Here is a 24,858-nt window from a genome sequence, read left to right as displayed (position 1 = left end):
ATGAATTGGAACAGACTCAATGGCAGGTGGTTTGGTTTTGAGCCCAGTAAGTGAAAAGCTGTAATATGAAGGCTTTTCTCATATTTACTACAATCACAGAATATCTCTTCAGTGTGTGGTCTCACGTGTAATTTAAGGGATGAGTACTTAAAGAGGTCTTTCCCACATTCTTTACTCCCAAAAGGTATCTTTCCAGTGTGAATTCTTATAATGGACTATCAGTCTGAGATAACACTGAAGTTTTGTTTTTCATATTCTTTAGATTCATAGGGTTCCTCTCTAGTGTAAGGACAAACACCTACAAAAGATGAGTGAAGATGAAAGGCTTTCCACAGACCTTACTCTCATAGGGTTTCTTTTCAGTAAGATAAGACATTCAGAGAAGACTTTCCCACATACACTAATGCATAGAGCTTCCTTCCAATATGTCCTCCTTATATGTACAGTGTGGAGCCCTGGTGGTGTGGTGGTTAAGAGCTTGGCTGCTAACCAAAAGGTCGGCAGTTCAAATCCACCAGTCACTCCCTGGAAATCCTATGTGGCAGTGCTGCTCTGAGTCGGAATCGACTCAACAGCAAAGAGTTTTTTGGTTTATATGTACAGTGTGTTGCGAAAATTAATGAAGGTTTTCTCACAGACCTTTCACTCACAAGACTTCTCCAAACTATCAGCCCTTACAGGGCTTTCAAGTCCTGAAGAATTAGTGAGGGCTTTCCCACATTCCTCACATTCGTAGGGTTTCTCTCCAGTGTGAGTCCTCATGTGTTCAGTAAGTTTTGCAGACGTAGTGTAGGCTTTCCCACATTCCTTACATTTATAAGACTTCTTCACCATGTGTTTTCTTAAGTGTTCATTAAGGTGTAAGGAATATCTGAAGGCTTTCCCACATTCTTTGCATTTATACGGTTTCTCTCCAGTGTGAATTTTCATGTGTTTCATAAAGAATGCCTTATAAATAAAGGCTTTCCCACAATAGCAACATTTATAACTTTTCTCTCCATGACTAGTTCTGTGTGAATCAAAAATTTTACTTTGGGCAAAGGTTTTTTCACTTTGATTATTCTTGTTATTTGTCTCTGTTGCAGCGTAGGATATCCTCTGCCCAGAGATTTTTTCTTAGTAAAAATATCCTGCTGAGGGGTTGAGTCTTTGGTTTTAAGTTGAATGTCATAATCTGAAATAAAGTGGCACAAAAATTAACTTATTTTTTGTAGAAAGTAAAGGTGGGTTGAAGATGATAAAATAGGCAATGTGGATTTCTTTTCAAATATTCACCCAATATATGTGGAGTGGGTTGAATACTGACCTCTAAAAAGATATGTCCAGGAAACAACCCAAGTGTCCACCAACAGATGAATGGATAGATAAAATGTGCTACATCCATACAACGGAATATTATTCAATCATAAAGAGAAACCAAGTTCTGATACATGCTACAGCACAGATGGACCTTGAAAACATTACCCTGAATGAAATGTCAGACACGAAAGAAAAAATGCTGGATGACTCCACTTATATGAACTATCTAGAATAAGCAAATACTGTATGACCCCATTTATATGAAATACTTAGAACAGGCAAATTCATGGAGACAAAGGTTTTTTAGCAGTTACCAAGGACCTGAGGGAAGGGGCAAATGGGGACTTATTACTTAAGGGATACTAAGTTACCAGAGTCCTGGTGGTACAGTGGTTAAAAGCTTGGGTTAAGAGCTTGGCTGCTAACCAAAAGGTCTGCAGTTCAAATCCACCAGCTGCTCCTTGGAAACCTTACGGGGCAGTTCTACACTGTCCTGTGGGGCCGCTTTGAGTCAGAACTCACTCAATGACATCTGGTTTGGTTTTTGGTTTTGGTACTGAGTTACTGTTTAGGTGGATGAAAAATGGATCGTGGTGATGGTTACACGATATGGTGAGTGGAGTTAATGTCACTGAATTGTACACTTAAAAATGGTTAAAGTAGTTAAGTGTTTTGTTATATGTATTTTATAATTAAAAAAAAAAAAGATATGTTTAAGTCCTAACCCCTGGTATCTGTGAATGTAACTTTATTTGAAAACAGGGTCTTTGCAGATGTAATTTTAAGGATCTCGAGATGAGATCATCCTGGATTATACAAAGTGGGCCCTAATTCCAATGACAAGTATCCTTATATGAGAAAAAAAGAGAGACATTTGAGACACACAGACACAGAAGAGAAACACAGAGGGGAAGACCACGTGAAGACGGAGGCAGAGAATGGAGTGATGCAGCTGCAACTGAAGGAATGCCTGAAGTCACCAGATGTTGGAAAACGCAAGGGAGGATGCTCGCTGTAGCGCCTTCGGTGGGAGCAGTCTTAGTTTTGGTCTTCTGGCCTCCAGAACTGTGAGAAAACAAACCTCTCTTAAGTCATTTGCTTTGTGTTAATTCGTTACAGCAGCCCTAGTTAACTAACACGATACGTGAAGGGGAAGAAAATACAGTCATGCACTGCTTAACACCTACGATATGTTTTGTGAAATAGGATGTTTATGCGATTTTGACACTGTGCGAACACCATATTATATACAGGCAGTCCCCAGATTACAAATGAGTTCCGTTCCTAAGTCTGTGTTTAAGTTGAATTCGTACGTAATTCAGAACAGTTAGGTATGGTTTGTATCTAACGTCAGTCGGTCAAATGTTTTAGTATATAGTGCACCTTTCTATGCATAAAAAACATTAAAGAAACATTTCCAGAAGCACTAAAACATCTTTAATATAATTATACAGTAATAATAATGTTTTGATGAGTGTCACAAAGTAGCCCCTGTTTGTTATTATGAACCATTGTATGTATCTCAAATTTTTAATATAATAGGCTTTAGGGGGACTGGTTTATAACTACGGTTGTACGTTAAGTTGGACTTCTGTAACCTGGGGATCATGGACATATACACGGTCAGATATTGCCTGAACAGACGTAATGCGGTGCATAACTGTATTAGTAAACAGAGAAAGACATCTGGAATTTGGGCTGTGCCTAGAGTTTAACTATGATAAGGACAGAGTTTCAATATGGGTGGCAAATTATTAATAAACAGTTCTGTGGAGACCGAGGGCATGACCAGGAATGCTAAGTGGAAGTAAGCTTGCTATAGAGTCCATGCGTGATTTAAAGAAGGTGGACAGGTCTCTCAGAAAAAAAAAGGTGATATGAGAGGAGAGATGGAAGTAGAAGAATAAAGTTCTTTATCCATGAAGAAGCTTACAAATGGAACAGTCACCTTGACTTTCTTCTCAGATGAAATACATTATTTTCTTTGTGAAATTCACATAAAATTAAAGCAACCATTTAAAAATGTACGATACAGTGGCATTAAGTACATTCACAATGTTGTGCAACCATCACCCCTATTGAATTCCAAAACATTTTCATCACTTCAAAATAAAACCTGGTACCCATTAAGCAAGGAGCCCTGGTGGTGCAACGGTTAAGCGCCCAGCTGCTAACCAAAAGGTTGGTGGTGTGAATCCACCCAGTGGCTCCCTAGAGAAAGACCTGGTGATCTGCTCCTGTAAAGATTACAGCCTAGAAAACCCAATGGGGCACTTCTACTCTGTCACATGGGGTTGCTTTGAGTCAAAATCGACCTGACAGCACCAAACAACAACAACCCATTAGCCAGTCACTCCCCATTTTCCCCCACCCTCGCTCCCTGTTGTTGTTCCCACCCCCACCCCACTGCCGTCGAGTCAATTCCGTGTTGTTGTTAGGTGCCGTCAAGTTGGTGCTGACTCTTAATAACCTTGTATATAACAGAACGAAACACTGCCTGGTCATGCGCGACGCTCTAATCGTTGGTATGTTTCAGTCCATTGTTGTAGCCACTGCGTCAATCTACCTAATGTAGGGTTTCCCTTGTTTTCACTGACCCTTTACTTTATTAAACACATTGTCCTTTTCTAGCAGTTGGTCTTTCCTGATAATATGTCCAAAATAAGCAAGAAGTCTCACCATACTCATTTCTAAGGAGCATTCTGGCTGTACTTCCTCTAAAACTGAGTTCTTTGTTCTTCCGGCAGTCCATGATATATTCAATATTCTTTGCCAATACCACAATTCAAATGTGTCAATTCTTCTTTGATTTTCCGTCCCAAGGCAACCACTAACTGGCTTTCTCCTCTATGGATTTAATATTCTGGGCATTTCATATAAATGGATTCATACAATATGTGACCTTTTGTGGCTGGCTTATTTCACTCAATATAATGTTTTCAAGATTCATCCACATTGTAGCACGTTACCACCACTTCATTCTTTTTATGGCTAAATAATACTCTATCGTATAGATACACCATGCTTTATTTATCCGTTCATCCATTGATGAACACTTGACTTGTTTCTACCTTTTGAATACTGTGAACAGCACTGTCATAAACTTACATGCATATGTATTTGTTTGAACACCTATTTTCAAATACTTTGGGCACATACCTAGGAGTGGAATTCGTGGGTCATATGGTAATTCTATGGTTAACTTTTTGAAGAACTCCCAACCTATTCTCCATTACAGATGAATCTAGGAAAACTGGAAGTCGTTAAAAATAAAATGGAATGTGTAAAGATCGATATCCTAGGCATTAGTGAGCTGAAGTGGACTGGTATTGGCCATTTTGAATTGGACAATTGTATGGTCTACTATGCCAGGAATTACAACTTGAAAGGAATGGCATTGCATTTATCATCAAAAAGAACATTTCAAGATCTATCCTGAAGTACAACGCTGTCAGTGATAGGATAATATCCATACATCTACAAGGAAGACCAGTTAATATGACTAGTATTCAAATTTACACGCCAACTGCTAATGCCAAAGATGAAGAAATTGAAGATTTTTACCAACTTCCACAGTCTGAAATTAATCAAACATGCAATCAAAATGCATTGATAATTACTGGTGACTGGAATGTGAAAGTTGGAAACGAAGAAGGACTGGCAGTTGGAAAATATGGCCTTGGTTATAGAAATGATGCTGGAGGTCACAAGATAGAATTTTTTAAGACCAATGACTTCTTCATTGCAAGTACCTTTTTTCACCAACATAAATGGTGACTATACATGTGGACCTTGCTAGATGGAATACACAGAAATCAAATCGACTACATCTGTGGAAAGAGATGATGGAAGTGCTCAATATCATCAGTCAGAACAAGGCCAGAGGCCACAGGTGGGACAGGTTATCAATTGCTCATATACAAGTTCAAGCTGAAGGTGAAGAAAATTAGAACAAGTCCACAAGGTACAACCTTGAGTATATCCCACCTGAATTTAGAGACCATCTCAAGAATAGATTTGATGCATTCAACACTAATGACTGAAGACCAGATGAGTTGCGGAATGACATTAAGGATATCATACATGAAGAAAGCAAGAGGTCATTAAAAAGACAGGAAAGAAAGAAAGGACCAAAATGGATGCCAGAAGAGACTCTGAAACTTGTTCTTAAACGCAGAATAGCTAAAGCTAAAGGAAGAAGTGATGAAGTAAAACAGCTGAACAGAAGATTTCAAAGGGCGGTTGGAGAAGACAAAGTGAGGCATTATAACAAAATGTGCAAAGACCTGAGATAGAGAACCAAAAGGGAAGAACACCCTTGGCACTTCTCAAGCTGAAAGAACTGAGGAAAAAATTTAATTCTCGAGTTGGAATATTGAAGGCTTCTATGGGGGAAAATGAAAACCTTGGTGTCATAGTGGTTAAGTGCTACGGCTGTTAACCAAGAGGTCGACAGTTCGAATCTGCAAGGCGTTCCTTGGAAACTCTATGGGGCAGTTCTTATCTGTCCTACAGGGTGACTATGAGTTGGAATCGACTCCACGGCAATGGGTTTTTGGATGGCGAAAATATTAAATGATGCAGGATGAACCAAAAGAAGGTGGAAGGAATACACAGGGTCACTGTACCAAAAAGAACTGGTCGACATCCAACCATTTTAAGAGGGAGCGTGTGATCAAGAATCAATGGTATTGAAGGAAGATGTCCAAGCTGCACTGAAGGCACTGTTGAAAAACAAGGCTCCAGTTATTGATGGAATACCAATTAAGACGTTCCAAAAAATGGATGCGGCGCTGGAAGTGCTCACTTATCTATGGCAAGAGATTTGGAAGACAGCTACCTGGCCAACTAACTGGAAGAGATCCATATATGTACCCATTCCAAAGAAAGGTGTCATGGATTGAATTATGTCCCCTCAAAAATATGTGTATTAACTTGGTTAGGCCATGATTACCAGTATTGTGTGGTTGTCCTCCATTTTGTGACAGTAATTTTATGTTAAGAGGATTAGGGTGGGATTGTAACACCACCCTTAGTGGTTAAGTGCTACGGCTGCTAACCAAAAAGGTCGGCAGTTCAAATCCACCAGGCGCTCCTTGGAAACTCTATGGGGCAATTCTACTCTGTCCTGTAGGTCGCTGTGAGTTGAAATCGGACGGCAGTGGGTTTTTTACTCGGGTCACCTCCCTGATCCAAGGTAAAGGGAGTTTCCCTGGGGTGTGGCCTGCCCCACCTTTTATCTCTCAAGAGATAAAAAGAAAGGGAAGCAAGCAGAGAGTTGGGGACCTCATACCACCAAGAAGGCAGCACCGGGAGCAGAGTGTGTCCTTTGGACACGGAGTGCCTGTGCTTGAGAAGCTCCTCGACCGTGGGAAGACTGAGGATGAGGAGCTTCTTCCAAGAGCAAACAAAGAGAGGAAGCCTGTCCCTGGAGCTGACACCCTGAATTTGGACTTGTAACTTACTAGACTGTGAGAGACTAAATTTCTCTTTGTTAAGGCCATCCACTTGTGGTATTTCTGTTATAGCAGTACAAGATAACTAAGACAAAAGGGGACCCAACAGAACGCAGAAATTATCGAACAGAATGCAAAAATTATCAAATAATATCATTAATATTGGAAACCCTGGTGGTGTAGTGGCTAAGTGCTACGGCTGCTAACCAAAAGGTCGGCAGTTTGAATCCTCCTTGGAAACTCTATGGGGCAGTTCTACCCTGCCCTCTAGGGTTGCTAAGAGTCGGAATCAACTCGATGGCAGTGGGTTTGGTTTTGTTTCATTTATCATTAATATCACACTTAAGTAAAATTTTGCTGAAGATCATTCAAAAGTGGTTGCAACACAGTATCAACAGGGAACTGCCAGAAATTCAAGCTGGATTCAGAAGAAGATGTGGAACCAGGGATATCATTGGTGATGTCAGACGGATCCAGGCTGAAAGCAGAGAATACTAGAAAGATGTTTACCTGTGTTTTATTGACTATGCAAAGGCATTTGACTGTGTGAATCATAACAAATTGTGGATAACATTGTGAAGAATGGGAATTCCAGAGCACTTAATTGTGCTCATGAGGAACCTGTACACAGATTAAGAGGCAGTTGTTCGGACAGAACAAGAGGATACTGTGTGGTTTAAAGTCAGGGTTGTATCCTTTCACCATACTTATTCAATCTCTATGCTGAGCTAATAGTCTGAGAATCTGGACTATATGAAGAAAAATGTGATTTCAGGATTGCAGGAAGACTCATTAACAACCTGCAATATGCAGATGACATACAACCTTGCTTGTTGAGAGTGAAGAGGACTTAAAGCACTTACCGATGAAGACCAAAAGCCACAGCCTTCAGTATGGATTACACTTCCACATAAAGAAAGCAAAAATCCTCACAACTGGACCAATAAGCAATATATCAGTAAACGGAGAAAATATTTAAGTTGTAAAGGATTTCATTTTACTTGGATCCGCAATCAAGGCCCATGGAAGCAGCAGTCAAGAAATCAACGACACATTGCATTGGGCAAATCTGCTGCAAAAGACTTCTGTAAGGTGTTAAGAAGTAAAGATCCCACTTTAAGAACTGACGTGTGCCTGATCCAAGCCATGGTATTTTCACCCGCCTCATACGCATCTGAAAGCTGGACAATAAGGAAGACAGAAGAAGAATCAATGCCTTTGAATTATGGTGTTGGCGAAGAATACCGAATGTAATATGGACTGCCAGAAGAACGAACAAATCTGTCTTGGAAGAAGTACAGCCAGAATGCTCCTTAGAAGTAAGGATGGCGAGTCTTCATCTCACATACTTTGGACATGTTATCAGGAGGGACCAGTCCCTGGAGAAGGACATCATGCTCGGTAAACTAGAGCGTCAGGGAAAAAGAGGAAGACCCTCAGTGAGATGGATTGACACAGTGGCTGTGGCTGCAATAACAGGCTCAAGCATAACAACGATTGTGAGGATGGCACAGGACCAAGCAGTGTTTCGTTCTGTTGTACATAGCGTTGCTATGAGTCAGAACCGACTTGACAGCACCTAACAACAAAAACTTGTCCCTAGAAGGAGTCCCTGGGTGGTGCAAATGGTTAAGTGTTCGGCTGCTAACTGAAAGGTTGGAGGTTCAGGGCCACCCAGAGGTGCCTTGGAAGAAAGTCCTGGCAATCTACTTCTGAATGGTCACGGCCATTAAAACCTTACGGAGTACGGCTCTACTCTGACACTCATGGTGTTGCCATGAGTCAGGGTTGACTCAACTGTGTTTTGTTTATACCTCTAGGTCCCCTTCTTGCTCCAAATGAGAGATCACAGAGGGTTTGCCTAGCTGAGATCCTGCTCACTGGGAAAGCACAGGATGTGAGGAGACGGTGTTGGAACAACAAGACCTGCCATGAAGCTGGAGCCCCTGCTTTGGTTTGCAGGGGTTCTGCAGCTGAGCAAATGTGAGGATATGTGAGGATCCGGGCAGCCCAACAATTCCTTCACCTTCCTTATGATGCACCTAAGCTCTGTCCAAAGGGCTCGAACTACCCTTTTCTGTGCCCCATGTCACCTACTTGTTGTTGTTAGGTGCCGTCGAGTCAGCCCCCGACTCACGGCAACCCATACACAACGGAACAAAACACTTCCTGGTTGGTTGTGGATTGGACCGTTGCGATCCACAGGGTTTTCACTGGCTGATTTTTGAAGGTAGATCACCGGACCTTTCTTCCTACTCTTAGTCTGAAAGCTCCACTGAAACCTGTTCAGCATCATAGCCACACCCAAGCCTCCACTGACAAGATGGGTGGTGGCTGTGTATGCGGTGCTTTGGCTGGGAATCGAACCCGGGTCTCCTGAGTGGAAGGTGAGAATTCTAGCACTGAACCCACCACTGCCCCCACTCACAGATTCCCAAAGGCTTTTAATCTTGAAGAGAATAAGCACAGATTTTTCAGTCTCGTGGGGAAACCGATGTCTGCCCCTTGCGGCCATGTCTCTCAGCACACATCCCGGACCACTGGAGGTGCTAACCTACCATTCGTCCCATTGGTGAGTCAGTGAAGGAGTGGCATCCTTACCTGTGGAGACCAGGTTCCTGTAGTTCTCCAGCATCACATCTTGGAAGAGTTTCCTCTGACAAGGATCCAGCAGGTCCCACTCCTCCTTGGTAAAGTTCACAGCCACATCCCTGAAGGTCACGGAATTCTAGAACAACACACCCATTTTTGGTTTAGGGGATGTTGTGGACTGAATTGTGTCCCCCTCCCAAAATATATGTTGGAATTCTAACCCCTATACTGTGGATGTAATCTAATGTAATCATCTTCCATAATGCAATGCAATGTGATGTATGTAATGTAATGTATGTGCGGTAATGCATATAATGTAATGTATGTTATGTATATTATATCACATTACAAAAAAAAATTTTTTATATGTAATGCAATGTAATGTAATATATGTAATGTGATATAATATATGTAACGTAATGTATGTAAAACAATGTATGATGTGATGTAATGCAATGCAATCAATCAGTAGAGGTCATACCAGTGTGGGGTGGATCTTACATCTAATCCTTTGTGAGTTTTATGCAAAGCAGCATAGAGAGAGGGGTGCCTGTGTGGTGCAAATGGTTAAACGCGCAACTACTAGCCAAAAAGATGGCATGAATTCAAACCCACGCAGAGGTGCCTCTGAAGACTGGCCTGGTGATCTATTTCTGAAAAGTCACAGGCTTGAAAACCCAATGGAGCGGTTCCACTCTGCACACATGGAGTCGCTCTGAGTCAGAACTGACTGGACAGCAACTAACAACAACGACTACAACATAGGCACAGAGGCACGCACACCGTGGGGAAGACAGATACATGTGAGGATTGCCAGTGAACGAAGGAACGCCCAGGCTACAGATGAGGAAGGAATCGACAGGGCTGAGACCCTGATTTGGACTTTCAGCCTCCAGAACCATGTGACAATAAATTTCTGTTCTTTAAAGCCACCCACTTGTGGTATCTGTGTTGCAGTAGCACTGGGCAACTAAGACAGGGGAACCATGAACACCAGCGTACCCAGGAGAAGGTGGCAACTCACAGTCCTGGAGAATCTCCAGTTCACAGGGGATGCAGCTGACAGCTACGGTTTCTCATACCAGGCTCTTCTCTCTGTCCACCCTCACTTCCAAGATGGCCACAAGTCTTATGGTTTCTGCACCATCTCAGCCAGTTCTCCTCTCCCACAGTACTCACTCCCCAAGTCACTTCATAGGAGTCGTTAGGTGGCACAAACAGTTAAGCACGCGATTACTACCCTAAAGGTTGATAATTGGAACCTACCCTGCTGCACTATGGAAAAAAGGCCTGGAATTTTGCTTCCTTAAAGATTACAGCCAAGAAAATCCTATGGGGAAGTTCTACTCTGTCACATGGGTTTGCTAAGAGTTAGAATTGACTTGACGGTACCCAATAACAAGTCATTTCTTAGGAGTCCTTGGGTGGCAAAAACAGTTAAGCACTTGACTATGAGCTGAAAGATTGGCAATTCAAAATCACCCAGGGGTGCCTCAGACTAAAGGCCTGGAGATGTTTCCAAAAGGTCACAGCCTTAAAAACCTTGTGGAGCAGCTCTACTCTGCACACATGGGGTCACCATGAGTCTGAATCGACTCAACAGTAACATAGAACAACAACAACAAGTCATTTCATTCCAACCCACAGCTTCAAGAACACCTCAACACACGACTGGCATTAAATCTCTACCAACAGATTGTGCACTCTACCATGCTTCTCCCTTGCTATCTCCAAGGTCTAGAACTGTCTCAAACATACTACTGGCAGGAGATCAATGCTTGCTCTTTTTATTGAGATGTTATCCACATACTATAAAAGTCAATCATTTTAAAGCAATTTAGTGGCATTTAGAACATTCATTCACAATATTGTGTAACCACCACCCCTACCAAGTTCCAAAACATTTTCATCACTCCAAAAGGGAAGCCAGTACCCATTAAGCAGTTACTCCTCTTCTCCACCACTGCCATCCCTTAGGCAACCACTAATCTACTTTGTCTCCACAGTGAAATCCTGGGTTCCCTGGAACAAAAACACTTTCATATTCTTTTACTGTTTTTAATTTTGATGAAAATATACAGTCATACATCATTTTAACAGTTTTTATGTGTACAAATCAATGACATTGACTCCATTCTTCAAGTTGTGCAAACATTCTTGCCATCCTCCTCTGAATTCTTCCACTCAAACTCACCACCCCTAAGCTTCTCATCTAACCTTTCAAGTTGTTATTGTCAACTCGATCTCACATAGATAATTCTTTAAAAGAGCATAATGCTCAAAGCAGACATACTTTACTTATTAAGATACTGTATTTTTTGGTTCAAAGAAGACTTCTGGGAATAGTTTTGGCTTAAGGTTTAAAAATTATCTCAGGGTCATAGTTTCAGGGGCTCATCCAGCCTCCATGGCTCCAGAAAGGCTAGATTCCAAGAGAATTTGAAACTCTGTTCTGTATTCTTCCCACTTTTGATCAGGATTCTAAAGAATCTTTTTTTTTTTTATAATTTTTATTGTGCTTTAAGTGAAAGTTTACAAATCAAGTCAGTCTCTCACATAAAAACTTATAAACACTTTGCTACATACTCCCAATTACTCTCCCCCTAATGAGACAGCCCGCTCTCTCCCTCCACTCTCTCTTTTCGTGTCCATTTCGCCAGCTTCTAATCCCCTCTACCCTCTCATCTCTGCTCCAGGCAGGAGATGCCAACATAGTCTCAAGTGTCCACCTGATCCAAGAAGCTCACTCCTCACCAGCATCCCTCTCTAACCCACTGTCCAGTCCAATCCATGTCTAAAGAGTTGGCTTCGGGAATGGTTCCTGTCCTGGGACAACAGAAGGTCTGGGGGCCATGACCACCAGGGTCCTTCCAGTTTCAGTCAGACCATTAAGTCTGGTCTTATGAGAATTTGGGGTCTGCATTCCACTGCTCTCCTGCTCCCGCAGGGCTTCTCTGTTGTGTTCCCTGTCAGGGCAGTCATCTGTTGTAGCTAGGCACCATCTAGTTTTTCTGGTCTCAGGATGATGTAGACTCTGGTTCATGCGGCCTTTCCATCTCTTGGGCTCGTAATTACCTTGTATCCTTGGTGTTCTTCATTCTCCTTTGATCCAGGTGGGTTGAGACCAACTGATGCATCTTAGATGGCTGCTTGCTAGTGTTTAAGATCCCAGACGCCACTCTTCAAAGTGGGATGCAGAATGTTTTCTTAATAGATTTTATTATGCCAATTGACTCAGATGTCCCCTGATATCATGGTCCCCAAACCCCTTCCCCTGCTACACTGGCCTTCGAAGCATTCAGTTTATTCAGGAAACTTCTTTGCTTTTGGTTTAGTCCAGTTGTGCTGACCTCCCCTGTATTGTGTGCTGTCTTTCCCTTCAACTAAAGTAGTTCTTATCTACCAACTAATTACTGAATACCCCTCTCCCACCCTCCCACCCTCCCTCCTCTCGTAACCACAAAAGAATGTTTTCTTCTCAGTTTAAACTATTTCTCAAGTTCTTATAATAGTGGTCTTATACAATACTTGTCCTTTTGCAACTGACTAATTTTACTCAGCATAATGCCTTCCAGGTTCCTCCATGTTATGAAATGTTTCACAGATTCCTCACTGTTCTTTATCGATGTGTAGTATTCCATTGTGTGAATATACCATAATTTATTCATCCATTCATCTGTTGATGGGCACCTTGGTTACTTCCATCTTTTTGCTATTGTAAACAGTGCTGCAATGAACATGGGTGTGCATATATCTGTTTGTGTAAAGGCTCTTATTTCTCTAGAATATATTCCAAGGAGTGGGATTGCTGGATCATATGGTAGTTCTATTTCTAGCTTTTTAAGGAAGTGCCAAATCAATTCCCAAAGTGGTTGTACCATTTCACATTCCCACCAGCAGTGTATAAGTGTTTCAATCTCTCCATAGCCTCTCCAACAGTTATTGTCTTGTGTTTTTTGGATTAATGCCAGCCTTGTGGGAGTGAGATGGAATCTCAGTGTAGTTTTGATCTGCATTTCTCTAATGGCTAATGATTGTGAGCATTTCCTCATGTATCTGTTAGCTACGTGAATGTCTTCTTTAGTGAAGTGTCTGTTCATATCTTTTGCCCATTTTTTAATTGGGTTATTTGTCTTTTTGCCGTTGAGTTTTTGCAGTATCATGTAGATTTTAGAGATGAGGCGCTGATCAGAAATGTCATAGCTAAAAACGTTTTCCCAGTCTGTAGGTAGTCTTTTTACTCTTTTGGTGAAGTCTTTGGATGAGCATAGGTGTTTGATTTTTAGGAGCTCCCAGTTATCTTGTTTCTCTTTTGCATTCTTAATAATGTTCTGTTTATGCCATATATTAGGGCTCCTAACATTGTCCCTATTTTTTCTTCCATGATCTTTATCGTTTTAGATTTTATATTTAGGTCTTTGATCCATTTTGAGCTCATTTTTGTGCATGGAGTGAGGTATGGGTCTTGTTTCATTTTTTTGCAGATGGATATCCAGTGATACCAGCACCATTTGTTAAAAAGATTGTCTTTTCCCTATTTAACTGTTTTGGGGCCTTTGTCAAATATCAACTGCTCATATGTGGATGGATTTATGTCTGGATTCTCAATTCTGTTCCGTTGGTCTATGTATCTGTTCTTATACCATTACCAGGCTGTTTTGACTACTGTGGCAGTATAATAGGTTCTAAAATCAGGTAAAGGAAGGCCTCCCACTTTGTTCTTCTTTTTCAGTAATGACTTATTTATCCGGGGCCTCTTTCCTTTCCATATGAAGTTGGTGATTTGTTTCTCCATCTCATTAAAGAATATCATTGGAATTTGGATCAGAATTGCATTAAATGTATAGATCGATTTTGGTAGAATAGACATTTTTATAACATTAAGTCTTCCTATCCACGAGCAAGGTACGTTTCTCCACTTATGTAAGTCTCTTTTGGTTTCTTGCAGAAGTCGACTGTAGTTTTCTTTGTATAACTCTTTTACATCTCTGGTAAGATTTATTCCTAAGTATTTTATCTTCTTGGAGGCTACTGTACATGGCATTGATTTGGTGATTTCCTCTTCTATGTTCTTTTTGTTGGTGTAGAGGAATCCAACTGATTTTTGTATGTTTATCTTGTATCCCGATACTCTGCTGAACTCTTCTATTAGTTTCAGTAGTTTTGTGGAGGATTCCTTAGGGTTTTCTGTGTATAAAATCATGTCATCTGCAAATAGAGATACTTTTACTTCTTCCTTGCCACTCTGGATGCCCTTTATTTCTTTATGTAGCCTAATTGCTCTGGCTAGGACTTCCAGTACAATGTTGAACAAGAGTGGTGATAAAGGGCATCCTCTATAGAATGTGTGATCAAGATATTTCACATCCTTTTATGAGTGTGCTTTGCGGCACAACATGAAGCCCACAGGCAGCCTGGATGAGGAGCTGAAAGAATCAGTCAATACTGGGGGGTCCTGGGTCTCTCTCTAACAACAGGTGCAGAGATGGGAGAGATCTGGGCAACGGTTGACTCTACTTGCTTTATCAATTCCCTGCCTTTTGCAGAGGCATGCTCACCTGGGGAGAGGAAGAATGTTCTTCTAGGGGAGGATTAGCTGCATACTTACCTGAGACATTCTTGTCATCATTGCAGTAGCCAGTCCTTGTTTCTCTGGGTTTCCGTGAAGAAAGCAGGCAAGGCTGAGCTCAGGGAGAAGAAAGGCACTGTGAGAACATGGGCATCCTTGCATTCCTGGACAGCACCTGTCACTAATCTCAGTGAGCACATCTGGACAGACAGACACAGACACACAGACACAAACATATAGATAAGCACACACACACACAGATACACACACATACACACTGTTAAGGGTCGAACTGTATCCTCCTAAAAAGATATGCTGAATTCCTAAACCCTGGTACCTGTGAACCTGACTTGGTTTGGAAATAAGGTCCTTGAAGATGTTACTAGCTCACGTGAGGTCATGGTGGAATAAGGTGGAACCTAATGCAATATGACTGATGCCCTCATAAAAGAGAAGAGACACAGAGATACACACAGAGGGAAGATGGCCAGGTGAAGATGGAGGCAGATTTTGGAACGTCAAGGAATGCCAAGAATCGCCAGGGACCACTAGAAGCTGGAAGAAACAAGGAAGGATCCTTCCCTAGATCACACCCTGATTTTGGACTTCTAGCCTCCAGAACAGTGGGACAATAAATTACTGTTGTTTTACACCACCCAGTTTGTAAGTACGGCAGCCCTAAGAAACTAATACGTGCACACACACACATGCTACTGTTTTAACACAGCTAGAGCAGCCCAAAAGGAGCCCTGGTGGTGCAGTGGTTAAGCTCTTGGCTACTAACTGAAAGGTTGGCCAGTGGAACCCAACCAGTAGCTCTGTAGGAGAAAGACCTGGTGATCTGCTTCCATAAAGATTATAGCCTAGGAAACCCTATGGGGCAGTTCTACTCTGTCACATGGGGTCACTATGAGTCAGAATCGACTTGACCACACCACCACCACCAATAAGAGCAGCCCAGTTTTACCCGAAACCAGAAAAGAAGGTTGTGACCTGTACTGCTGCTGAGGAAGGGATTAAAAGCCCCATTTCCCAAGAAGGGAACTTGATGTCCAGTCTGTTAATTTGACTGTGACTTTGTGACGCCCTCTCCTTGAGTTCCCTTGACCCTGACCTGCACATCAGTTCCTCTGGGGCCCACTCCCACCAGCTCCTGACCCCTGGACCCACCCGGTGCTCCATGGGTCACATTAAGTCTGGGATGTGAGCAGGAACACCAGCCTGAGAGCTTACTATCCACAGGGAACGGAGCCAAGGCCACCTGCCACATGCACAGTGTCTGAGGGTGAAATCTGCAGCCAAGTGCCACCCAGGGCCTCCAAGAAAACCCAAATGGGCTTCCTCTCATCCTGATGTGCCCAGGATTTTTCAGTTCACTCTAATCACACACAATCTGACTCCGACAATTTGTGGTGCAAACGGTTAAGCACTTGACTACTATCCACCCAGAGGTGCCTCTGAAGACAGGGCTGATGACCTGCTTCGGAAAGGTTACAGCCATGAAAATCCTATTGAAAAACCAAAAATATCCCTTGAAGTCTTCTCAAAACCAAACAATAGCTTCACTAGTAAAGAATGTCTGCCTTGACCACTGTGCTCTTTTAAGATCTAACTATACGGGATCTCATAGGTTGATCCCATGTAGATGACAACAGCAACTTGGAAGATTAGATAGGACACTTAGGGGGCCGTGAGTTTATGTGAATGGGGGAGCAACAATTCAGAAAAGGAGGGTGCAAATGGTTGCACATCTTGAATGCAATCAATGTTACTGAATCGTACACGTGTAAATTATTGAATGAGTGTATATTCTCAACAAGAACAACAAAAAAGTAAAATCATTAAAAAAAGATAGAAAACCCTATTGAGCACAGTTTTACTCTGCACTTGGGGTCGCCGTAAGTCGAAGGGACTCAACGGCAATTAACAACAACCAACCGACAAGCCACAGCCACAGTAACACAACCACGCGGACCACTGCCTGTGGCTATCTACACTGCCCAAGTCTAGGGAAGGAAGCCTTTTCAAGGCTGAAGCCAGGAGGGAGGTTTCCCTTCCCCTTAGGGCAAGGTGGAGGGCACGCTTTGGACTTACCACGTTGACGCCCAAGGCGTCCCCTTTCCCACCAACCGGCAAGACGCGGGCGTTTGCAGACATCTGCTTCCAGGTCCCTGGAACCCACGTGGCCCCGCTCTCAGCCTGCGTGTCTGCACTAACCCGGCACGCTTACCGGTTCACTCTCGCCTGCTTCTAGATGTTTCTGTAGGCGTCTTTTGCAGACGAAGCGCGCGTGCAAGTAAAATCGAGAGTTGCTGGGCTGCAGACACGAGGGATGCAACTGTAAAAAAATAAAATAACGAGGGCCTAGGAACCTGCGATTACCCCCATGACCCTCTGTTCTACAACCACAGACTACAGCCAGCGATTCCTTTTGCTGCTGTTCCCACCCAGAGCTCTGGCCCAAGCGATCTGTACCTGCTCACAGATCCCCTCCTCAAAACAGAGGGCAGTGGGATTGGGGAGAGGAAAGCCGAAAGTCAGGAGGGGCATGCCCGGGTTTGCAACCCCGCCCCGCCCCTGCGACCTGACCCAGGGGCCCAGGATTTGATCGCACCCCAAGCTGATTCACACATTTTGCAGGACATTCTCCCCAGACGCTCTCAGCTGGTGGTCTCGAGCGGTTACTTGGTGGCGACAGGACTGCCAGCGTCAGTCAGGCGTCCCAACCTTTAGCCCACACACTCCCCTCCACCCTGCGCACCATTCCGGGTTTTCCAGGCTTCCCGCTTTGCGAAGCTCCAGCGCGCCCCCTGGCGGATTTTGTGAGCAAGCTCCGGAGAGTCGAAGAACGGCCAGCGTCCCTCCTGTTACCCGGTGAGGGTGGGTCCCTCCGGGTTCCACCCCCGCCACCCCGAGTCAGTTCAGAGACACCAGGCCTTTGAGGAAGAGAAAGGAGACTTATTACAAGCCGGTGAAGCTAGGAGCTCGGAGACTCTCAAATGGAGCTCCCTGAGGTTGGGGATTCCAGGGTAGTTTTAGGGTTCAGGACGGGGAACTTAGGCATAATTTATGAAGCTTCTGAGAATAGGCGGGCAATTCTGGGAACTAATTAACTTGTGTGGGGGTGCAGTGTCATGGCGGCTGGGGGGGTATTTTTCGGGGTGTGATGTATGCGGTTCATCTAAGGACTGCTTTGCGACTTGTTGTTCATGTCCGAATGGAGGGGGAGCAGTGAAGTGACCTTGGGCTGGTACATAGGTTGACTTAACGGGAAGCGAGTTGACAACAGACCCGGGGTGTGGTGGATGGAGGGGGAGCAGTTAACCCTGTTGGTTACACTCCCACTGGTTTATAGGGTTTTCTCTGCCCTGTAAAATGACTGAAACGGATATGAGAGAGGATCCCACTCTCCCTCTTGCCCCCCCCACCTTTTGAATCTATGCTGTCTACCTCCCCCACTCCGTGAAATTTGTCTAGCACATAAACCGCAAAACCAGTTCTCAGGACAGACTATTCTGATCGTTATAGGATTCCTGGGTGGTGCAAAAGTTTAAGCACTCCACTACTAGCTGAAAGGTAGGCAATTCGGCCTGCCCAGAGGCTCCTCTGAAGAAAGGCCTGGCAATCTGCTTCTGAAAGATCACGGCCTTGAAAACCCTGTGGAGCAGTTCTGCTCTGCACAGGCGGGGTCGCCATGAGTCTGAATGGACTCCGCAGCGTCTAACAACACCAACAACCCCCACCCAGTGAGGGACTCCTGAGACAGGAGCGGCCTCCAACCCCAAGTTACAGTTTAAGTCAGAGACGGCTGCCTAAGTCCAAACCACAAGGATATGGACTCAGTTAAAAAACAAAAACAAGCAAAGTTGTAAAACAAACAAACAAACCGAACCTGCTTAACTTGGGGAGTCACCTGATGATATTCCTGTGTACCAGTCGGATAAAGCTTTTAACTTCTCTTTGAGTCGCTTAAGTCATTTCCTTTCTTTCAACCAGCAGACCAGTTGTTGGGGAGTCAACCTGGTTCATGGCAATCCCGTGTGTCAGAGCTGGCCTGTAGTCCATAGGGGTTTCAATACCTGATTTCTTTTTTCTTGGTACAACACTATTTATTAAACTGCAAACCTAATTCAATTTTCATTAGTTTTCCCATTAATGTCCTTCTTTTGTTCCAGGATCCATTCCAGGATCCCACGTGGCATATAGTCATTGCGTCTCCTTGGTATCCTTCAGTCTGAGAGTTCCTCAGTGTTCCTTTGTCTTTCGTCACGTTGACACTTGACACTGTGGTGTCAGTTATTTATAGAGATACAATTATTTTGAAGAATGTACCCAGTTTGGGTTCGTTTGATTTTTTCTTATAATTAAACTGGGGTAATGCATTTTTGGCAGAACTATCACAGAAGGGTTGCTGTTACCACTTTTCCTTTGTAGTTAATAAGCATCTTGAGACTATACAAATATTCTTTCTCCTCAAACTTTTGCCCCTGGATTTTATTATCCATTGGTGGAATTTTACATGCAACAATTACTATCTAAAAGTAAGTAGCGATGATGAAAAAAAATTTTTTTTTTATTGTACTTCACATGAAGGTTTACAAAGCGAAGCAGTTTCTCATTAAACAATTAATACACATATTGAATTTTGACATTGGTTGCCGACCCTGAGACAGGACTAGGCTGAGAGCAGGGGCGGTTGCCCTCCGCCCCCTCCTTTGCACATAAAAAAAAAAAAAAAAAAAAATTGGATAGGCCGGGGGAAAAAGGCCAGCAGGACAGAAAGTGGAATAAACAACCTGGTGCAACCATAACCCACCTCCTGGAGAGGAGAACAGAACACACAGGCTCTGTGGGGCAAAATGGTCCCGCTGAGGGGTGGTAGAACCTGAAATGTTGCAAATAAACTGTTAATATAGTTCTTGCAGGACTCCACAGATGCAGAGTGTGTGCAAAAGAGGTAAAAGCGACCAGTTTGTCCTTCCCATGCTCGCCAAAAGGGACGATGTGACAAAGGGAACCAGTGCACCCGCGTCACATCCCATAATGAGTTATGTCAAGAGGAACTGAAGGACTTCCATCGTGAAGAAAGCCTGGGTTCGCACCTGTATTTGCATAACCCAACCGCTCCTCAGAAACCTCCGCCCTTCCCCACCTCAGGAATAAACATCAAACCCCCTCCTCCCCTCCTTCTTGAAACCCTTAAATACTTAGCCCGGTAGGCAAATCAGTGAGACAGTCTCTCCGAAGGTTCTAGCCCTTACTGTCTCCTTTTGCTAGCTGCTGGCAAAATGAATTTGCTTGTGTGACACCAGGCTGCCTTAATAGTCTTATTGCGCGGTATGAATGCGGCTGGATTCAACCGAGGAAGGGGCCCTTGGGAAAAACCCCATGACGTGTCAACATTCTCCCCTTCCCCTTAGCAGCTTCCCTGTCCCCTTCTGCCTTCTCATCCTAGTTTAGTCTGTTTTTATTTTATGGGCCTGTGTAAATTTTGGCTGAAGGGAAAGCCTCAGGAGTGACTACATTACTGAGCTAAAAGGGTGTCTGGGAGCCATACTCTCGGGATTTCTCCAGTCGGTGTCAGACCAGTAAGTTTGGCCTTTTTTTTTTTTTTTTTTGAGTTAGAATTTTGTTCTACAGTTTTCTCTAGCTCTGTCGGGGACCCTCTACTGTGATCCCTGTCAGAGCCCTCAGTGATGGTAGCTGGGCACCATCTAGTTGTGCTGAACTAACATTTTAATTGTAATTGTTAATTACTATTCTCTGGTTCTAAATGAATGTCTTGAGAGCCTACTTGCATGACTTGCCATGACTACCTTGCAATAAACAGAACAAGTTCATGCATGATAAACCTATCTCTCTATTAAGTTTCTAAGATAAAATCCTACACAAGGGGCCATATATTCTGTCTACCACAACAAAATAATGATCTCCAAAGACATTTCTATTAAATGCACTTATTTAAAGTTAAAAAAGAGATTGAGAAACCCAGGATTAAGAAACACGTCACGAACATGATTGGGAGAATAGGTCTGGAGAACAGGAGAGAGAGAATAGAGAACATGTTTGAAAGCAAAGGCGAATTTTTTTCATGCGGATGAATCTGATGGCTCTCGGTGTTTGCGTCTTCCAAATGCGGAAAGCTTGCGGCTGATTTGACACAGTGAAAACAGACAGGCCTAAGGAGAGGAGAAGTAGCTAAAAGGGGAAAAGAAAGTGTTAGGAGTGTGTTTGAATAATTCTCATGGGTAATTCTCCCGGAAACACAGTGGGGAGGCAACCGCATGAACTGTCCTCTGGTGGGACCTTGAACCAGAACTAATTTCAGGAATTGTTCATTTGCATATCAATGCCTGAGGCTACACAGAAATGCCTTGTTTATCGGCTGTAGTTCCATTGCCCTCTCTCCACCCCAGTTAAGCTCTAGAAGTGAAGTATCTACGTGGGTTTAAGTTATCTCCTAGATCTGGCAGTCGTGGGTTTATTAATTATTTGTGGATTAAAGGCTTTCTTTCCAATTTTATCCCAAGACAAGTTAAAAAAATTTTTTTCATAAAATGTTGAAAGTCCTAGTCCCCGAGTGGCACAAACTGTTTGCGCTTGACTATTAACCTAAACTGGGGCCCTGGTGGTGCAGTGGTTAAGAGCTGGGCTGCTAACCAGCAGGTCAGCAGTTCAAATCCACCAGGCGCTTCTTGGAAACCCTGTGGTGCAGTTCTACTCTGTCCTATAGGGTCACTATGAGTTAGAATTGACTTGATGGCAGTAGGATTGGTTTTTGTTCTAGATTTTAATCTTGACTCCCACTTTTTAAATTATGTGTTGGTGGTAAAGTCCCTTCAACCTGCCTGCTGATTCTCTCTCTCTCTTTTCGAGATTTACATTTTTAAAAAATAATTTATGTATTTTTTGTTGTTGAGAATGTACACAGCAAAACACACACCTATTCAACAGTTTCTACACGTACAGCTCAGCAACACTGATCACACCCTGTCGACTCCCTGAATTCATCAACGGGAAAAGATAACGTCTGATTTGCAGTTTTCTTCCTAAGTGTTAAGTTAGATAATACACACAAAGTTCCTGGAATATGAATCCCTTTGCCATCGAGTCAATTCCGACTCATAGCTACCCTACAGGACAGAGTAGAACTGCCCCCACAGAGTTTCACAGGCTGTAATCTTTTTTTTTTTCCTCCTTTAAAGCTTTTAACAGAAAACGGATGGATGGTTTCACATTTGGGGAAGCCATGGTCGTTAGAGGAAGGCCCACATGTGGACTGTACTTTTTCTTTTTTTAATTATTGTACTTTAGATAAAGGTTAACAGAACAAACTAGTTTCTCATTAAACAATTAGCACACATATTGTTTTGTGACATTGGTTACCAACCCCATGACATGTCAACACTGTCCCTTCTCGACCTTGGGTTTCCTATTACCAGCTTTCCTCTCCCCTCCTGCCTTCTAGTCCTTACCCCCGGTCTGGTGTGCCCCTTTAGTCTTGTTTTATTTTAGGGGCCTCCCAGGCTGTAATCTTTATGGAAGCAGTCTACCACATTTTTCTCCCATGGAGCAGCTGGTGGGTCGAACCACTGACCTTTCTGGTTAGCAGCCAAGTGTTTAACCACTGTGCCACCCGGGCTCCTTTTCTGGAATACTAGATCCTCAACAAAACAAGAATTACCTGTGATTCTCCCATGACCCCCTGTCCCATTGCCATAGACAAATACAAAGGTGGGGTCAACATGGCAAAATTATGAAGATCTAGTCTGTCACTCTCAACTATTATTAAATTCTGACAATTCCAACTCTCTCCAAAGGTCTTATTTTAAGCATGAACACTCAGTAATCCATTTATCGACAGATACACCCACTCCTCACTTATTGACATGCTTAGGTTCCAAAGACTAGGTTGTTTTTGGAAAATCAGCATTATGTGAAAATGGAGGATGACCACATCAGATCACAAAAATGGAAGCTGACTACATCATGACACAACTGTGAAATTACATCATTACATAACTGCCAAACCACTGAGCTTCATGGCCTAGACAAGTTGACACATAATCTTAAATTAACCATCACAGCCAGTGCTACTCTAGCCTTGCACCATGGCATTCATTACTGCCAGATGTACATTGTTAATGTGCAAAATAGTCAGATAGTAGATTTTTTACTATTGTCATAAATGTGAAATGTTGGATAATGAGATAGTCGATAAGTGAGGAGTAGATGTATGCTATACTTCTGATCAATGACTGAAGAATCGTGCTGAATAATGGGAATATGAAGACCAAAATAAACTCAAGAACGAAAGGAATTACTCTTGCTCTCTCTCTTTTTTGTTGCTGAATTTTTGGAAGTCAATTTCCAGACTTTTCTTCTGAGGCATCTCTGAGTGGACGAGAGTCTCTAACTTTTGGTTAGCAGCTGAGTGTGTTAACTGTTTGCGCCACCCAGGGACTCCAGGAATATCTCTTGTGGTAAAAATTCAGTAATTTGGACGAGAGGTGAATGATAACTTTTGGCAAAGAGCCTTGCAACGACACTGAATGCTCAAGGACCCAAAAATCTAACCTGCTGACCAGGCATCTTTCCCGCCTGATAGAATTCAGGAAGAATCTATGTTAAAAGGATGTACGCTCACCTAATCAGTGTCCTAGACACAGGTATCTGTGAAAACAGATGACATAATAAATAATTTTTCCCCACTTAAAAACTTAATGAAATATATTATCTGATAGTAAATATATTAGGATCAATTTAGTTCTCGGCATTATGTTTTGTTGTTATATGAACAATACAGAGAACAGAAGACAGCAGCTTACCTGTTTCACTGAGTTTAACAATGTTTTTTGATGGAACAACCTTTTTATTGCCACTTTGAATTTCCCCTAGCCTTCAGGGCTTAGATCATGGCTTTTGGCTTGATTCAGAGAACAAAACTCTCAATTATTAGTCATTAGATTCTTTAGACATTCTCAATATGAAATGAAAACTTGATTCTAAGAGGAAGGCAGTTCTCAGGCCTCAAGGTCCCTGGGTGGTACTAACAGTTGGCGCTCGAGTGTGAACCTAAAGGTTGGGGGTTTGAACTCACCCAGTGGTGCCATGAAATAAAGCCCTGGTGATCTGCTTCCATTAAGATTGTTATTGATGTTGTTAGATACTGTGGACTCGGTTCTGACTCACAGTGACCCTTTAGGACAGCGTAGAACTGCCCTATAGGGTTTCCCAGGCTATAATCTTTAAAGAAGCAGATTGCCAGGTCTTTTCTCCTGTGGAGCTGCTGGGGGTGGGGGGGTTTGAACTGCTGGCCTTTTCTCTAGCAGCTCAGCTTCCAGAGTCTGAACCTTACTATTGTTGTTGTTAGTTGCCATTGAGTTGATTCCAACTCACGATGACCCCGTGTGTGCAGAGTAGAGCTGTGCTTCACAGGGTTTTCAAGGTTGTGACCTTACGGAGATCACCAGGCCATTCCTCAGAGGCACGTGTGGGTGGGTTCGAACTGCCAACCTCCCTGCTAGTAGTCAAGTGTTTAACCATTTGCACCACCCAGGGACTCCTTAAACCTTATTACTGGGAGCAGTAAGAGGAGCCCCGGTGGCGCAGTGATTAAGCACTTGGCTGCTAACTAAAAGGTCAGAGGTTTGAGCCCACCAGCCGTTCCACAGAATAAAAGACCTAGCAATTTCCTCCCACAAAGATTTCAGCCTGGGAAACCCTATGGGGCAGTTCTACTCCGTCATATACAGGGTCACAATGAGTCAGAATCCACTCGCCGACACACAACAACAACAGGAACACTAAAGAGAACCTTTCATATGCCCTGTGGGTGATTTGGAGACTGAAAACCATTTGTGATCTTGGATACTTAATAAACATCTATTTAATTAAACATGGCAACCTTGGGTAGTGAAAACAGTTAATCACTTTACTGCT

The 24,858-nt window shown here is 43.0% G+C and overlaps 1 protein-coding gene across 1 annotated transcript; it reads right to left on the bottom strand.

Annotated features, from left to right (window-relative positions):
* Positions 1-1,830: 1,830 nt before the first annotated feature.
* ZNF114 (zinc finger protein 114) lies at positions 1,831-18,332 on the bottom strand. The gene is made up of 5 exons (XM_064293938.1): positions 17,678-18,332; positions 17,011-17,254; positions 14,956-15,028; positions 9,357-9,483; positions 1,831-2,364 (listed from the first exon to the last, which is right to left on the bottom strand). Exons 3-5 carry the CDS (start codon positions 14,974-14,976, stop codon positions 2,276-2,278), a joined length of 237 nt encoding a protein of 78 aa, XP_064150008.1. The 5' UTR covers positions 14,977-15,028; positions 17,011-17,254; positions 17,678-18,332; the 3' UTR covers positions 1,831-2,275.
* Between the last annotated feature and the right edge of the window lie 6,526 nt (positions 18,333-24,858).

The sequence above is a fragment of the Loxodonta africana genome, chromosome 11 (genome assembly GCF_030014295.1).
Source record: "Loxodonta africana isolate mLoxAfr1 chromosome 11, mLoxAfr1.hap2, whole genome shotgun sequence".
NCBI classification, from domain to species: Eukaryota; Metazoa; Chordata; class Mammalia; order Proboscidea; family Elephantidae; genus Loxodonta; species Loxodonta africana.
Note: the sequence above shows the minus strand (reverse complement) of the source record. Positions and strands in the feature narration are given on the sequence as shown.

What these genes read in the sequence shown, in the direction of transcription:
- ZNF114 (XM_064293938.1), bottom strand. Translation starts at nt 14,976, where the DNA reads ATGATGACAAGAATGTCTCAG. An exon ending in TGATGACAAGAATGTCTCAG is followed by an intron (nt 9,484 to 14,955) that starts GTAAGTATGCAG and finishes GTGTTGTTCTAG; the next exon opens with AATTCCGTGACCTTCAGGGA. An exon ending in CAGGAACCTGGTCTCCACAG is followed by an intron (nt 2,365 to 9,356) that starts GTAAGGATGCCA and finishes GTTTTCTCACAG; the next exon opens with TTCTGGAGGCCAGAAGACCA.